The 18,898-nt window shown below is 45.3% G+C and overlaps 1 protein-coding gene across 2 annotated transcripts in view; it reads left to right on the top strand.

Moving 5' to 3' along the window:
• The window catches only part of FAM20A (FAM20A golgi associated secretory pathway pseudokinase), a 267,701-nt gene that overhangs the window by 218,549 nt on the left and 30,254 nt on the right, over window positions 1-18,898 (top strand). For both annotated transcript variants that reach the window (XM_085617304.1, XM_085617305.1), the window contains exons 7-8: window positions 368-548; window positions 4,300-4,409. In XM_085617304.1, the coding sequence (XP_085473430.1) occupies window positions 368-548; window positions 4,300-4,409 (291 nt within the window). The remainder of the gene's footprint in view (window positions 1-367; window positions 549-4,299; window positions 4,410-18,898) is intronic.

The raw sequence follows: 18,898 nt of genomic DNA, 5'->3' as shown, positions 1-18,898 counted from the left end.
AATCACTTTAAAGAGTAATTATACACCAGAGTGAGTGATGCTGCACTCACTGCAGTTTTACTTTAAACCTGACCAGATAGATATTGATTGGGAAACTATAATTGGTATTTCTTAAATACGTTTTTTTAAGGTCTGAAGCATGCCTGTAGTACAAGAGCCTGTCTGAAGAAAAGAAACGGTGTCTGAAGTGAGGGGATGCACTTCACCAGATATTATCATCAGCTGCTAGTGGTAGATTTGTCATAACTGGTATCAAGTTTCTGCATGTGGGCTGCTATGAGTAGGAACTGAGTGACATACACTGTATCTGATGCAAGCAGTAAGCCGAACAGTGTAAAATGTTAATCACTGTGCTTATCTTTCACAGCAAACAACACCTGTTTCTTTGCAAAATGTCCCTACATGTGTAAAACAGAGTATGCGGTCTGCGGCAGCCCCCACTTGTTGGAGGGGTCACTCTCGGCTTTCCTGCCATCACTCAGCCTTGCCCCGAGACTCTCTGTTCCCAACCCATGGATCCGGTCCTACACATTTACTGGAAAAGAAGAGTGAGTGGGAGATGGGGGGTGTCTACTGTTTACCGATTTACCAGGAGGATGCTCTGGTGTTCACACCAGTCGTAAAAATGTGCCTACATTGTGAAGAAGTGAACTGGGAAGCTTATCAGAGGGCTATTTGTCTCAGAACTCTCCACCACCTTCTCTCCGTACTCACAATCCATCCAGAGGTCACCCTGCGTGTACCTCCCTCTAGTTTGGTTGCATTTACATAGCTCTTTAGCTTCCGCAAGGTGCCGCAGTACGTTTGCAGCCTGGAAGCACCCTGCTCCATGGGTGTGCTTAGGTAGAAGATTGTGGGTTTCTGGTGTGATCCATGCGAGAGGGAATATGACACGTAATTTCGCATGCAATTACGTCGCATGCCATTACTACACGGTTATTACTTAGCAATAACCGTTACTACGCAAGCTTTTACTTCGCATACCATTACATTGAAAGTGTTAATTCATACAAAGTAAAAACTTGCCTAGTAATAAAAATGGTATGCAGAATAACGTGTCATATTACAAGAAGTCATTTAAGCCCTTTTTTAAAATGTTTAAAACACAAAACTACTTTAAATATTAAATAGAAATACACTACCGTACCCATCTAAAAATGGACAACACTACCAAAACACTCAAACACTACCGTACCCTACACTACTGAAACACCACTACACTACCCTTATTCCTAAATCACTACCCCAAGCACGAACCTACGCATTCCACCACTCCGGTCCCTACACTCATTCACTACCCATCACAACCTCCCGACACTACACAAAACACTAAAACTTGCATATTAATAAAAACAGACATTTACCACAACACTACACTAAATACTAAATAAAAATACACTACCCTACACAAAACAAACTCTACAAAACTACCCAAACACTACACTACCCTACACTATTCAAACCCCACTACACTACTCTAAACCCTAAATCACTACCCCCAGCACGACCCTGCCCCTACCCCAGTCCTGTCCCTACTCTCAAACACTACCCTTCACGACCCCCAACACTGCCCTAAACCCTAAGCCACTACCCTACACTACACCGCACCACAACAGTACCCTAAAACACTACCCCCTGCACAACCACCCCCTGACCCCCACTCCTGTCCCTACACTCAAACACTACCCTGCACAACCACCCAACACTACCCTAAACCCTACTACACTACCCAACACTAAACTTACATCACACCACTACCCGGCCTAAACCCTAAAACACTACCCCATGCACGACCCTCACCCTTCCCCCAGTCTGCTCCCTACACTACAACACTACCCTACATGATACCCCAACACTACCCTTAACCCTAAAACACTACCCTACACTACACATACACCACAACACTACACTAAACCCTAAAACACTACCCCCAGCACCACTCTCCCCCTACCCCAATCCTGTCCCTACACCTAAACACTCCCCTACACGACCCCCGACACTACCCTAAACCCTAAAACACTACTCATCAAGCACAACACTACCTTAATCCTCCCCTACCCTAAATCCTTAAAAATAGCCCCTCTTCCCTCTCTCTCCTCGTGTCCTTTGTTCTCCTTCCTGCATCTTCAGAGAGGCGGTCGTCGTTGCACGTCATTGTGAGGAAACGCCTACAAAAGGATGTTTACCTGCGAGAAGTGTTTCATAGTTTTTTTGGTTTAATTCCGTGTAGCATAGCAATGACAAGGTTGCTCAGATTGTGTCGCTGAGAAAGTGTAGCTGCATTTATGTCTGCAATGGAGTGAAGAAGGCTGTGAGGTACCTGTGTATGTGGTTCTTTGGGGGGGACTTGTTGCGGGATGAGGTGGGTATGATCATGGGTTCTGTATTGTCCATGTCCTCTACTTCTTCATCCGTTTGAGAAGATCCAAGTCGTCATTGCCTTCCTCCGTTCCATATGGTCTTGAATATTTCTTGATTTGGCCAGGCATTTCAAAGTGTTGTTTTTGGAATGAGGTTTCATCAATGAGTTTATTCTTGTAATATTAAGTTGATTCACAATGAACCTCTTTATTCTTGATGCAGTCCTCTATCCATGGAGTGCATTGACCTTCAGACTCTACTTCTAGCATGGGGGTTTTAACCTGCAGAGGCAGCTTCTGTAGGTCCTGCTTCCTTCACCCCTCTTTCAAGACTGAAGCACCAGAGAAAGGTCTCTGTGCTCAATCACACATACACACTTCATATGTCAGGATACTGCCAGGCAGCCCCATGACAGATTAAAAACTATGGACGTGCTTAATGTTTGGAGCGGCTGCATAATGTATATCAGTACATTACCGCTGCCATCCCGAGGGTACTCCACCTGCCAAATTTCGAAATGTCCAGCGGCACAGTGGTCTTCTCTGTACATTGAAAGAAACCCGCACCACAGAATTTCCTTTTAATGTACTAAACGTTTGGTGTACGGCTGCTGACTTTTTTGCCAGTTGTAAACCAAAGTATTGACATATTTTTGTTTTCCAAAAACAAACTCCCAGTGTGAGAGTTTGTTTTTAAAAACAGCGCATTAAAAGCAAGTTAGTGACAGAAGCACATTAATATATGGTCCCTGAAAGGAATTATAGCCGACAACAGTCATCCAAAAAGGGTCAGCCATACAGCAGCTGAGGGAGCAACCCATCTGGCTTACCTCTAAGGTCGCAATCCATCTTGTGACTCACACCGTCTGAAGTTGAAGTGCCGGCTAGAGAGTAAAACCTTGCGGGGGCCATTTCTGCGTTAGTGGTAGATCCATGCTGCACAGTGTAGACGGGGCCCCAGTGGAGCACAGGCAGGCACTGTGTTGGTCTCACTTCCGCACAGATAAAGGTCTTATGGCACAGCGGTCCTCTCCTCCACTTAGGCCCTGATTCCAAGTCTGTTGAATCCAGGTGCTTGTCATTGCACCATATAAATAACAATACCCTGAGGCACGGTATTTATCGGGTGCAACAAATATCACCTACTACGAGTTTTAGGGTTTTATGCAGGGATCAGAAAATACTCGTAATCACAGGACAGCATCTTAGTTGTTTGTCAGCTCCGCTTTCTGCTTTGTAAAGGCAAACTCTTAGCTGTTTGAACCCTCACGTTCTCTATACGTGGTATGGTTCTCAAGTTATCATGGAGTTATGGTGGAAACATACAAACTTGGGTCTGTCGTTCGTGGATAATCTTAACCTCAGCTGTCCAGTTCCAAGGGACATGCCCTGGATATTTGCACCCTGGAAGCCAACCATTGGTGCCATCTCACTCCCAGTAGAGACAATCCAAATGTTTTTTAACCTCCCAAAAGCCCGGCCATTGGATAACATTGCCTTTAGACTCTCGTAGAGTTTTTGTGTCCAAGCCTGAATTATTTCTTTGGGGTCATCGTGGTCCTAGAATGTGTTAGAGCAATCTTGTCATTTGTGTGCATCATCTTATCTCTTTAAACTGCCCTACAATTCTGTTTTGCAAGTAAAGACCTACATTTTTCCTAAAGATTAGCACTGGCTGGACAATGACTAAGTTGTGTGTTTACTCTCATGTTTTTACTCTTCCAAACAATCAATGGAGAACAGTGTTCAAATAATGACTAAATGAATCATTGTCATAGAAGGCCTCTGTAAGACCCTGTGTGATATCACTAACCTCTCAGAACTCCGGTTCTGTGGAGATTAACCAGTGCATGCTTAATATAATTCAGGAAATCCATTGACATTGTATTATCTGCATTCAGAACAATATATTTTAGCAATCAGTTTCTCTCTTTTGCAGATGGGAAGTCAATCCTCTTTACTGCAACACAGTGAAGCTGATCTATCCATACAACAGCAGCAACAGGTTACTGAACATCATCGACATGGCTATCTTTGACTTTTTGATAGGTATGACTAAGTGCGGGATATTTAATATAGAATCTATGATGTAATTAAACTAATGGGAATATTGCTAGAGGTGTACAAAACTGAATAACGTTTTCTGTGAAATGTTGTGAAATAACTTTTAAATTTGACAAATTTACACTTTCAGAATGAAATGTGGTTTGCCAGTATTGTGTGTAATTTTCTTTTTTACACGATTACGTATCTCACTTAACTAAAAGTCTTCTGAGATACCAACAGGTGTGAGCAGAACGTTTTTCCCAGCAACACATTTTCCATGAAAAACAGCCTCTACAGGCAAAAAACAACAAAATTGCAATTTACTAAATTGTTAGAAATTACGCTTATTTCAAGAACCACATAATTCGGGAATTTTTCAAATTTTACAAACGTATTTCTATTTTCACACAAGAGTAGCAAATAGTGCAACAATATAAACACATTAACACAATAATATTCGACTTGAAAAAAATTAGAAAATGGTATGTTTAATCAAAAGAAGTTTGAGCAAAAATCTGAAGAATAAATGAAACTATGGGTTTTACAATATATTTAAAAGAAACAGAAGAAGAAATGTCTGTCATTGCAAGAAGTCAAAAACTATCACAATTCTCTCCACCATTTTCATAGAAATTAGTGAGAGGAGGTGCAAAAATCAGATTTAGGCATAGAATTGCGGTGACCACCCGTCCTCATTTTTGTGAGATTGCAGTGCATTTGATGTGTGTTACTATGTGCAGGAATAAAAAAAAATGTCCACTATTTGCTCAAAATAGCTCATCAATCCTAAGGGTGTAAAACAAATGACTTGGCTAGGAAGCCTCAAGTGGCTTGGCAAAATGTTCCAGCACTGGCACAGTGAACACTGGTCAGAGGCGTGTGAGGGACCAACATCTGCTGACATTCTTACGGAAAGGGATGACCTGCAGCTCAGAATGTGGCTTGTGCAGGACTCTTTATGGACGGGTTTAGGAACATGCTTAACTTCTGAGATCATAATATGAATGCAAGTGCCAGCAGCGTAGTTTGCCTAAACCTGGAAACTGAGGAAAATGCGTCCTCCTAGAATAGAGGCCCAAACTGAAGGCCCTCCCGCCTCATTTAGAATCAAGCGGACCTTCATTATGTCGGCGGTGGAGACTACTCCGTCTCCATGGCTGACATAAACAGAGAAAGGACCGTCAGAGGTTTGTCCATTTGTCTGTGCACCCGATTTAGAGTGGGCAAACACATGACCGGTTTAAATAATTTGAACTACAATTTCAGGGATATTGAATAACAATTTTTTACCTCCAATACATCCTGCTTATGTTTTTAACCATGTCCTAAGACCCTTTTATTAAACTTTTTTATAAGGGCATCTCTTAGAGACATTTTTAACATTTAGTCACATCTCACATAGTACTCACCTCACTTCACAATACCCGCACCGCTGTAATCAGGCGTTGAAGCACAGCTGGGTTGCATTCAGCAACCCAGCTGGGACCCCAATGATGAGGCATGCCGCCAACTAGGTTGGTCGGTGAGGGGTCTTCTTAAACATCCATTGGATGTCTGTGCTCCTGTTCAATTTTATGTGTCACTTTAAGTGACCACATCCCTTTGTGGGTATGTCCACATTGTTTATTACAGTTTAAATATCTGTCACTTGCAGGTAAAACCTGGTGGCAAGAGCAGTGGAAACTGCTAAATGCCCCCCTCATCATGGGAGAAAACTCCCATGGCGAGCAGGGTATTGATTTTAGATTTTACCCCCAAAAAATCTCACTTTGGTTTCTTTTGGAAAATTAAAAAAACACGTTGTAAGTTTGCTATGAAGCGTCCATCAAATTTACAATGCATTGACAGAAGCCGCTGTCACAGCAGTTACTGCCAGAGCAAACGATGTACACTGGGCCGGCAAACATCTCAAATTTTGGCAGGCGTGGACTCCATCAGGGAGATGGAGTACTTTACTCCATCGCCATGATGCAAAAAAAAACATGTTTGCCGAAGTCTAAATCAAGCTGAAAATGTTTGTGGACCCTTTGTTAAGAAGAGAATTGTATCAACTTTACTGTCTGTAAAAAAAGAAAACACAACTTGGTGAATTCAGGAATCTTTGAAATTTGTTTTCGACCAATGTGTGGTACGTCTGGAGTTTAATATTTCCACACATCTTTATTGTAACCATAATGTATGAGTATAGCCAGAAAGGAAACTAAATAGCCTGTTATGGATTTCATCAATTAGGGGCAAGTTTGGTCCAGGTGGTTATTATCTGTCAATGTTAGCCATTTTGTTGAAAAAATATGATGAAATGATAATCATGTATGAATGAAAACTCCCCTGTAGGCCTGTCTTGGAAATATAGCCTGGGTGCTCATTGTTTGCATTGAGCCTATTTTGAAGATCTCAACACCACCCGGAGAACCATTGATGTCAATTGGGGGGAGCCAGGTCTAGCAGCTATTAATCCTGATTGTGATCCTTTCTTAGCTCCTGACACTGCCCTTAATAATCCTGGGGTCAGGGTTCACGGAAACTGAGCCCCATTTACTTTCTAAAGTTTCCTCTCTGTGCCCTGTGTCTAGCCTTCTGCATCAAATAAGAGAGTCTGAGGTCCCACCCTGTTTTGCTATCACTGGTCAAAGTTTGTGCAGTCTCACTTCCACTACCCCTGGAAGGTTTTTAAATCGAGGTGTCCAAGATGAGAACATGATTTATTCAAGATCGGCCTAGTTGGTCACATAGGAGAACACAGATTGCAACACGGGGGTCTATGTTTCAAGACCTATAACAGGCTCACTACACCACATTTTAGTGAGTAGACTGTGAGACGGGTTGCTGGCCCCCGGGTAATATTCAGTGTGTATTCGGTTCCAGTTGTTTTTTCTTATCTCCCTTACTGGAAGCACTTAACCTGATTCCAAGTTCTTCTGATCGTTGCAAAAAAAAAAAAAGAGCAGAGGAATACATTAAAAAATGTCTTTTTTGGCAATAAAAACATGTCTTCAAACTCCACAGTTTCTAACTTACCCTTGATGGGGATGGTTCTGATGGCAAGAGCCAATAACTGCTCTACCACGGCAAGAACACTAGGATGAGAGCCCTACCGAGATTTTTAATGCAGTGTTTGCTAAATCATATTTTGGTAAAGTGATAACCTGGGACATCATTTTAAACCTTGTACTTCCAAGACAAGCATATCTATAAGTGGAGTGGTGCTGTCCGTCAACCCCAGTGAAATGCCCACCTTGTTCAGAGTGCGCTCAAGGTTATTTTTATAGCAATCCCTGCCAGAATTGAGCCTGCTTCTAAACGCTCTTAATGTTTTATAGGTAAGAGAATAAAGGCAGAAGGAGGCTTAGCAGCCTTGTCTATAAGTCTTGGAGTAGGAGGTGCTTTTGGCACTGCATATGTAGGGGATAATGTCTATCTCAATTGGTGACCCGGATACTATATATTACTAATTTAAAGACCAAATTGTTCCCCTTGTACACTCGATTCGCTAAGGCTAGTGATACTGAGAGGTCAAAGATACCTCCAGGTCAGTGGGGTTACACAAAATGATGCCCCCCCCCCCCTTCAGAATGTGATAAGGGGTCCCAGATTCTCCCATTTCTCACAAATAATGACCTTGGGCTGAATGGCGCCCCCTTGAGTAGTTGGAGTCCCCTGCGCCTCAGGGGCCTGCGTTATACCCCCGCTCCCGGAGGTCGCAGAGGGATTGTGCTCAGATACACTGCTGCACTGTAATCACACTTCATAAACTCAGTGTTCAGATCTATGTATTATAAAGAGCTTGATTTAGAGTAGCGCATTATGGAATAAAACCCCATCAGTTTTTTGATGACCCCCTAACCCAGCACCATATATGTCTTCTGGTTTCGCGGCAGGAAAGCGCTTTGTGAAGTAACAATGGAGAGTTAGCCACCCTGTGAACAAATCAGATGAAAGCAGTTTCAGAGCAGGCAAAAAAGATGAAAAAGACAGTTTTAGAGGTTGTAGCTAGACCAACAGGAAAAGGAGAATATGCAAAATAGGAAAATGAAAGCCTTTCCTCCAGGAAATATTTGAAAGTAGAAGAATATGTCACAGCTGTACATGGGGATAGCTATGTCACGGTCATTGATGATCCATACAATACAAGTCCACCTTCCAGCCCTTTCACAGGCATTATTATTATTACAGGACTAGCTAGAGAGGTACCAAAGATAACTCCATGGATAGGTGCAGGGAAAAAAAACGCTGGCAAAATAAACCCACCCAGGCTGTCTACAGTCCGCCCAAAAAAAAAGAAGCTAGATTTGCGGCTGGAGCGCCCTAGTTTAGCGCCACTCTTTCTATTTGCAAGGTGCGTCACAGGCTCGCTCGCTATCCACCAACGCATAATCTCTAAGGCCCTCTGCATAATTTACTGTGCATTATACAGTACCACTCCTGATTTTATTGCGCAACAAATCAAAAGATATCCTCCGTCTAGACCCTTTATTGATCTGAACGTTTACTTTTGCAAGCACCAAGGTCCTGCAAAGCACGCTTAGGGGGCTCCTTTCTGTCTGTGGTCAAACTCTTTGGAACAAACTACCTAAAGATCTTCAGGTGCGTCCAATCATTTTACTTTTAAGAAATGACTAAAAACGTTGCACTTACGATATGCTTTTTTACTCTTCTCCTCAAATATTGTTGTCCATTTAGTACCAAGTGCCCTCATGGTGAGCATGTGCTTTACAAAATAATGTAGTTTTAAAAACAAGGGAACCCAAGGATCATTGGGGACCAAGGGTAATCTGCAGTTAAAGGAACACTGGCCCCTAAGCAATACATGTGAACAGAGTACTATTGGAAAAGTAATAATTCCCAGAAATTGTTCTAACGACTATAAGGAAAATATTTTATTAATGAGTAAAAGCCACATTAAAGAATATACCCCCACTGGGTATAATTCCAGAATAAGTTTTAAAACCAGACAAAACCAAAAACATACAGGCAAAGAACAAAATACGACCAGCAATTATGTGCAAAGTGAAGGTCACTTATTTTCAGGAATAGAACACTTCTGCACCCAAGGAGAACGTTTCTACAAAGCCTAGCGAGTCAGGGTGTGGGACCCACACTCTGACCCACTAGCCTTTGCATAAACCTGTTCTGGAAATACCCCGGTGGGGCATACATTCTTTAATGTGGCTTTTTCTCAGAAATAAAATATTTTCCTTAAAGTCATTGGAACAATTTCAGGGAATTATTACTTTTCCAAGAGTATTGCGTTCACATTTATTGCTTAGGGACCAGTGTTAATTTAATTACGAAACAATGTATCATAACATAACATTCACAAATGCTGTTCACATGCATTGCATTCACAAATACGTTTAATCACTTTTTTGCCCTAAAGTGTTTACCAATGCTGGGGGGAAAAGTAGTGAAAGGGTTTGCTTTTTTTATAGAAGGCACAGAGGACCTAATAATTAAATGTAACAAACAGCGCAATGATTGAGTTCAGCCTGCAGATGTCATGTTAAAAGGATTTATGGTGTGCATAGCTGCCCTATGCCAGAGCTTCCCAGTGCATACCAGAGCAGTGGAGTATAGCAACGTTTACAGTGGGGGAAAAATAGGTCTTAAGCTGCTTACTAAAGTGATTAGACACTGTCCTTAAATGACCAGGGAGTTTGCTCCATACAGTAGGTGACAGTAAACGCAATGACCGTCCTCCCTGTCTTGCCTTCTTATAGTGAGGGATTACTGCTAGATGAAACTCCGCTGATCTAAGCGGCCAGACTGGGTGGTATGGTTGAATAAGAGGACACAAACTCTGTGTACCAGTTCCATATAAGATACGATGTACTGCACATAAGGCCTTAAAATGCATCCCTTATCAATGGGAAGCCAGTGTAAGGCCATTACCTGCTGAGATATCGATTATATGGCACATGGCAAAGACGTCTCGTAGCCGCCTTCTGTATGGTTTGTAGTCTTTTCTTGGCATATCTAGACACACCCAAGTATAGCACATTATAGTAGTCTAAACGAGAGATGATCAGGGCCGGAGTGATCCTCTTTTGAGCTGACAGAGAGAAAAAGGGCATCACTTTCTTCACACTCCATAACAAAGTGAAGCAGCAGGAAGCGAGTGCCTTGGCTTTAGGCCCAAATGACAATTTATTATCTACCCACATTTCCAGATTAGGGGTGCCCCTATCATTTCTGGCCACCGCTGAGTCTCCCAATACCCGAACACTATGACCAGCAGAAGAATTTCTGGCTTTTACCATTAAGATTCTTCAGGTTGTTTGAGTGCATCCGATTGGCTGCCGCTTCCATGCATCTTCTAAAGGACTCCAGTCCCTTCTCCACAGAGGAGGACAGCAATAAAATCAGTTGGGTCTCATCAGCATATGATACTAAGGACAGATCAAATGACTCCACAATTGCTGCTGAAGTTCTATGTTACATGTATTCTGTTGTTTGTGGTTTACCTCGTCAGCTATAGTTGCATCGCTTCAAGCACTAGCAGCCAATGCTGTGATGACACTCCCCAAAATGTTATGTCTATATCAGGCATCCCAAGCTGTATAGCAGCTTGGGATGCCTGATATAGAAATAAGGGGGCACGTTCTTTATGTGTTTTCTCCTTTACAAATCCCCAGTTACTAAGAAAGTCAACATTGTTGCTTTGTAAAACCGTCTCGACAAAACAGCCCTTGTCAGCAAGATAGATAACAAGATGAAAAACACGTAAGAGCTGAAAAATAATCTTCAAAGATGCTAAATAACTGGCAGCAAGTTCCAACTCGGAAAATAATTAGTTGTTTCCAGCTTCAGTGCTGACGGCTGGATTCTGCACTTACGTAATTTCAAGAATTAAAGAGCAATTCAATAGCTTGTTCCAGGGCTTTTGTTCCTCCTCAATAGGGGGATTCCGCCTGTGTGTCACTCGATGCGTCACTGTGCGAACAATAGCCCATTGGACCAAAAAGGGGGTGCAGCACAAACCACAGACCACAGACCAGCTTGTTAGTGTGAAAAAGGCCGCTTTATTGAAGACAGGTGCACCTTACAAATAATTTCCTTGGCCTGAGCCGTACAAAACTAAACCTCACTAAATATTTTCCTCCTGCCTTACCCTCACCCCCTCCCCTAAAGTTTTCCCTTTGCAACCATTTATAAACCCCCAAATCTGTCCTCCTTGCTGCCCCTTTAAACTTGTAACTTCTTATCATTCCCTAACATAACTATCTATGTAACCTTCCTATGCTACTTCCCCTTCCTGCATGCTCCCGGAGTGACATTTTCCAACCAATAAGCTGTAACTGTAAACAGATCTACCAACTATTACCCAGAAAAAATGCCACCTGATAACAACAACCCACACACAAAACCAGCACCTGCTTCAAGCGACAACCAATATGTACATGTTTCCCCACCCGATGCACCTGTTCCCAAGAAAACCAACCACACCTGAAGAAAAAAAAAATCCATTGACCTCCTCCCGAAAGCCTAACCCGGCCTAAATCCTTGAAAAAAACCAGGGCGGGAGGGACAAAATGTCTTGCCCTGCCTGTGCCCCCAACCGGCTGTTGTGTCACCCGACTGAAATGGTGGCTGGTGACACAAAATGGCTGGTTAAATATCCCCCCAGCTCAAAAGTAGCCCAACAAGCCCAATTGGCCTCTGTCTGCACCCCTGGCCCAAAACTCCCCGGGGGAGGCAGGCCTCCCGTTGGTCGGCCGCCCCCCCCTGAAGCCCTATTGGGCCGAAAAGGGGGGTGCAGCACAGACCACAGACCAGCTTGTTAGTGTGAAAAATTCCACTTACAAACAATTTCCTTGGCCTGTGCAGTACAAAACTAAACCTCACTAAATATTGTCCTCCTGCCTTACCCTCCACCCCCTCCCCTAAAGTTTTCCCTTTGCAACCATTTATAAACCCCCAAATCTGTCCTCCTTGCTGCCCCGTTAAACTTGTAAATTCTTATAATTTCCTAACATAACTATCTATGTAACCCTCCCATGCTACTTCCCCTTCCTGCGTGCTCCCGGAGTGACATTTTCCAACCAATAAACAGTAACTGTAAACAGATTTACCAACTATTACCTAGAAAAAACACCACTCAAATAATTCTGGTCCCAGACTTTTCTGACCCCCCCAACTAGGGACCCTGTTGTTTCGGATACCTGCGTATGTCCAAAGCCCTGTCCCAAACCTCCTTAATCTGTATTATATACAACTCCAATCCATAACTGGACAGATGCACCCCATCTTCTCTGAAAAAATAGACTGCAGCATACCTCAGCTCCGGATGTTCCACCATCCCAATGCCTTCCCTGTTACAAAAAATGTGCATGTCCCAGTTGATCTTTCTCCTGGCCTTATCTATCGCTGCTGGTCTCTCCGTTCCCCTCCAATACCAGACCAGATAACATAACAACCTGTCCACTGCTTCTTAATCTCCAAGGGATCCCTCTTCATCTGCTTTAACAGGGCCAAACCTTTACACTGAACCAGGTCATTCTCCCCCAAATGAATAATCAACATGTCTGGACAAATCCCACCTCTGATCGACCTGTTTAACGTTGGAAACAACTCGTGCCATCTCATACCCCCCTTACTGTTCCAATAACACTGAAACAACTGAGAGACCAAGCCCAAATTCAAACCTTTCCCTTTTGTAAACTCATAACGTTCTGCCCATTTGACAAGGGAGTGTCCTACGATGAAGATGTATAATTCCGCCGCAGCATGCCCCGCCACTGCACCTGAAAAGACACATATATGATGAAGGAAAAGAACAACGGCCCGCGGCCGAATGTAAGTTTTGAAGCAATCCGACTTCCAACGCCCTAACCGCATAATTTCTTCCCTCCCCCATCCTCTCTTATCTGCATCTGTGTTTGCCCCATGCGGAATTAATATGCCCCAAACTGGCTAGGATCCTCCCCCATGCATCGGAGGACTCGCCCCAAGACCCAAAGCAGCTGAGACGCCGACAGCCTACCGCCCTCTTTTCTCTGGAAAACCTCCTTGTCACCCCACACCAACCCCCTGGCCATGATCCCCCCAAGCCGCTGGACACACTGTCTTGTCCACCACCGGTCCCATGACCACCCACTCCCTGCTGGTCCGATTTGGCTCGCTTGAGCACCACTGCCACCGCGTCGACCCGCAAGTCCACTTCCTCCCACTGAACCACTTGTGCCCCCGTCGCATCCAGCAGCTCCGAAACCTGAAAAGCCCCAAAGTACATCCAAGACATTAACGTGGAAAACAAAACCACTTCTTCCGCATTGCGGCATATTTGTGGCATAAGCCGTATCAAGCCGGCCAGTATTCCGACTGACAATGGCCTTCTCTGCTGAGGTCTGCCACCCCTCTCTCACGCCCAACCTTCCAGTAATCGACTGCCTAATTCCCCCACCGAAGGCGCATAACCCCACCATAATTTTCCCATGAAAGCTATGGCCGACAACTTGCCTGCTATCGTTACCCTAGACAAACCTTTGTCAACCATGGACAAAATGAACTGCACCACCTGCTCCTCCCTCACCCATTGCTGTCCACTATGCTTTGCACCACTGGCAAGAAATTCCCGCCATGCCTGCTCATATGCCTTCCATGTGGATGAGGCCAGTGACCCTCTTACCAACTGTATGACCCTTTGTCTCCTACATACCACATCCCTGCTGGAACCGGCGTCCTGACCTTGTCCGCCTCCATGACTAGCCCATGGAGCCTCTGCCACTGTGAACGAGACAAAGCGTATGCAATGTCATTGTCCACTCCCGGCACATGTCTGGCCTGAATCAAGATATCATGCTCCAAACATCTCAGCACAAAACCCGCAACAACTTGAGAACTTGGGCGTCCCTGGCTGATTGTCTGTTCACCACCTGAACTACCAACATATTGTCCACTTTAAGGATCACCTTCTTATGCGCCAATTCCTAAGCCCATACTGTCACGGCCACTACCAGTGGAAAGAGCTCTAGAAAAGCGATACTCCTCCCCCCCATTCTTCCAGTGTAGCGGCCATTCTTCTGCGCACCACCTCCCCTGCCAGTAGAGCCCAAAGCCTCCTGCCTCGTCTGACGAGATCGTGACATAACATTCCCATTCTTCTGGGGTTGCCATAGGGATGCCTTTGAAATGTTCCAGAAAGGTGCGCCACATGCGCAAGTCCTCCTTAGTTCCGGCCGACAGGTGCATATGATGGTGCGGAATTGTCAGACCTGCCAGAGACATTCCCAGCCTCCTGCAAAAAGTTTGCCCTGCTCACACCACCCTGAACGCAATATTTAGGTTTCCTAGCAAGACCTGCACCTCCCTGACTGTTACCTTCTTTTTGGCCAGCAAACCAGTTCAATACCAAGAAATTACAACACTGTACTGGGATCTTGTGTCTTCTCTGGTGCCAGGGGCACACCCAGGTAGCCCATGAGCTCTTTAAAACTTGCCAGCTGCTGCTGACAGTCTGCCGAACTGGGCAGTCCCACCAGGAAAAAGTCATCCAGGTAGTGTGTCACTGTTTCTTTACCAGTGTGCCATGAGACAACCCACTGCAGGAATGTACTAAATCGCTCAACTAATGCACAAGATATGGAACAGCCCATTGGAAGTGCCTTGTCCACGAAAATGGACCCCAACAACTGATAATCCTTAGGGTGTACTGGTAGCAACCTAAATTCCAACTTCATGTCATTATTAACATCCCCCATCCCTTCAGCCTGACCTCCCTCTTCTTCTATTATTTCCTCTTCTTCAACGCTCTCTTCATCATAATCAAATAGCAATGGGCTGTCCTCCACGGACTCCAGCCTGCACGAACTTGCTGGTTCCATGCCTGTACGGATTGGCAATGGGCCGTCCTCCATGGACTCCACCCTGCTCAAACCCGCTCGCTCCCTGCAAGTGCATAGTAGTTCCCCTAGATCAACGCTCCCTTGCTGCTGCCCTATGCGCCTGCCCTTTGAGTCCCGCGTTGATATCCATGAACCCTGTGCCTGCGCTCCTGAGGCCGCATCGACCCACCGGGGTCGTGGCACTGGAGACTGTTCATCCTCCCTTCTGCGCACCACCTTGTGCAAGTCCCTCGTTGGAGCCCGTATGCCCGCATCAGGCATAGCCAGCCCATCCTCTCGGTAGGGCGGAGCCGCATGCAACTCACTCGAGTACATCACCTGCGGCCCCTGCCAATGGAGTCCGACATGCCGGGGTTAGTCCTTACCTCTGACCCTAACACCCCTGAATACCCCTGCCCAAGTTCACCCGCTACCCGCCCCAGGCCCGAGGCACTGGACAAACGGCCCCCGCTGTGCTGGAGTGCCCCCCTGGCCACCAGACCAGCCCCCCTCTACAGTAACGTTCCTACTCCCCTCCCCCAAGCCCCCCACGCCCTCCTCCTCCCCGTCGCTCCACTCCAGCAAAACCACCACCCTCTTGCCTGCGTGGCATTCCCAAGGCCGGCTGACAGATGGTCCGCTCCCACTCCACCTGCACTTTTCCCTGAATCTGGGGCCCCCCCACACCCCCTTTCTGATCACTGCTGTCTAAGCCCCTCCGGGGCCCTCTCCAGCCAGCCCCCCAGCTCCAGGGACAGCATTGGTCCCCACTGCGGCCCCCCTTTCTCCACCACCTTTCGGAACCTAACCGGGCCCTCCCTCGTCCCCTCCCCACTTTCCGACCTGTTGAGGGGCCCCCGCTTGCCCTCCCTCCTCTCCGCCCCCCCTGCACCCCACCAGGCTACCCCCCAGGACCCCCAAGTACTCTCGGAGCCTCCAGCTCCGCCCTCCCGGGCCCCCCAACTGCACCGAGGCCCTCCCCCAGGAGTTCCAAATCCCCCCCAGCTGCATCCCCCTCCCCGCCGCTCTCCACTAACAGGGGAAAAACCCGGCCACTGTCCAGCGTGATAGTGGCACCCCCCCTGACAGGCCTCTTCCTCGCGGTCCTCCTACTCAATGGAGCTCCCCGCCTGAACTCAAGAGCGGACCACGGGAACGCAGGGCCGCGACTCGCCCCCCCCCTCACAACACCTACTTCAACCAAGTGTCCCCTGCCTTTTTTCAACTCCTCCTCTCCAGGCACATATCCTGATCTATCCCCCCACCCTGCCCTGACTGGATCTCCAAGTGGATCTCCTCTCATTACCTGCCTATCTCCTCAAATGTCAAGCTCTTTGCAACCAAATCTGGAGACAAGACCAACAGACCCTATGCGCAATCTAAATAGTGGCTCAAAATCACTTCCCCTTACACCATCCCTGTCTTCCTCTCCTGATCTCCTATTCTCACTTACTCTCTGTACAGCAAAATTGAAGTCCTCTTGCAAGCAGTTTCACAACATTCACTCTCCATGTCCATGCTCAGTTGCTGTCAACACCATAATTCAAAACTTAGTTGGCACTCCCTGAATTTCTTGGGGTGAAAATCTGCAGAGGAGCAACCTAAAACCCAAGGACAACTGAACAAGCCTCCCCATCCTCACCAAATGGATGCTCAGACCTCCTTGATCATACCCACCATCCAGGAAGAATGATCCATCAAATATCACTCATGTCCTTATTGAACACTGTGAAGCTCATGTCTCCAATTCCATTCACCGTTTTTCGCATTGTCTATTGCATATTTGCTGATCAGCAGTTAAACATTGCCTGGAGCTTTCCGATACAATTGTGATCTCCAACCTGAATCTCTTGGTTGGTGTTGACAGAAAGTTGACTGAAGGATGCATCCAACAATGCCCTGGACCACCTTCTCTCCCTCCCTCTACACTATTCCATCCTCCATTGTGAATGAAAAGCCAGACACAGTAGTTGAGCAGCAGTAATTTACAGGAACAGGGTAACCTGCAAAGTAATTCCTACTGAGCGCTTTCATTCCTTAGAATGTCTTTTCCTTGAAATCCCCACTCCAAAGGTCTCTAATCTCAGATGAACATCATATACGACCCTCCAGGTGAGAACAGGTCATGGAACTTATTTTGCCACACCAAACAACCTCTAAGACTCGCATCTTCCTTGATGACTTCAATCTACACTGAGGTACAGAAAATAACAAACCTGTTAATCTGTTTCTATTTTTCCCCCAGAGACAATGATCTCTTACACAAGTGCCAAAAAGCCATATACTGAGAAAGCTTCATTCTTGATCTGATCATCCCCAAGTCACATTTCTCATTGCCAAGGATCCCATCCCGGTGGATTGGTCAGAGAGCGTGTACATTCCTCTCACACTGTCTTTTATCTGCCAGAAAAAAACAGGCCAATTTTTTAACAGAAAACATATGGTTCTGTGACGCAAAGGATATTGACATTATCTCCCTTGATAAAATGGGCAATGGTAACCATATGATCTAGAGAGACATCTTGAGAAAAACTGGAGACAAACAGCCATTATATCTAATCTGTCTAGTTTCTGGGCTGCTAGAAGAAACTACAAATCGTACATTTTATGCAAAAAATCTAGCCCCATGAACTTTCTACTCTGCAACAAATGTCTACAGCCTCTTTTCAATATTTTTAGCCAGCCCTCAATTAGCACAGTGTACACACCACCATCCAAATATGAAGAGTATATGAACTTTGTTGTAGAGAAAGTACATAGGACTTTCACTTCCACCAAGATCTGCCAACCCTAATAGCTGCCTACTGATCTTAAAGGCCCAAGGCCCAATTGACCTGGTTGCATTTTGACAGCCTTTGAGGTACTTGAAACCATAACTAAGGTCATACCTTTCAACCATCTCTTTAACACATGGCGTGGACTCTTGAACAAAGAAATGGCCACGCTGCTCCTACCATACTAGACCTCCCTAATGAATCCTACAATGGAACAAGGTGTTTTTCCTGATTGCTTTAAAATTGGTCAGGTCTTCTCGTCCTACAGCAGCCCACAGCTGACATCAATGACCTGAACAACCTCCACTTGATCTCATCAGTTACCTCTTTAGGAAAGATGTAAGAAAGCTCATTAGCTTCACAATTATCCCTCCATATCCAGGTAAACAACCTTCTCGATACCTTCCAATCTGATTCTAGACAAGGCTACAGCACAGAAACACCCCTTCTACAAATTGTGCATGATTCTCTTTGCTTCCTCGAAACAGGTAACTTTTGCCTACCAATGCTTTTGGCCCTCTCACCGGCTTTCAATTCAGTCAATTACCATGCTCTGATTAACATGAAAGAACGAATGGGAATTGATGGTCTAGTCTGGAACTGGTTAGGTTCAAATGTATCCAACAAATGGCAAATAGTTAAATAGGGAGCTCTCTCTCTCTAGCAAACAAGGGGTTACACAGGGTTTGATTCTATCCCTAACCTTATTTCATCTATATCTCAAACCACTTGGAGAGATTCTGAGTAAATTTGGAATTTTTTATCAATATGAGGATGACACCCAAGATCTACCTGAATATCTTTTGCCCAAATATCATCCTCCTAGTCTTCAACAGCCTTGACAGGATTTAAAAGTGGATGGCCAACTACCACCTAAAACTGAACCCAATAAAAACTG

This window comes from Triturus cristatus, chromosome 7 (genome assembly GCF_964204655.1).
Source record: "Triturus cristatus chromosome 7, aTriCri1.1, whole genome shotgun sequence".
NCBI lineage: Eukaryota > Metazoa > Chordata > Amphibia > Caudata > Salamandridae > Triturus > Triturus cristatus.
Note: the sequence above shows the minus strand (reverse complement) of the source record. Positions and strands in the feature narration are given on the sequence as shown.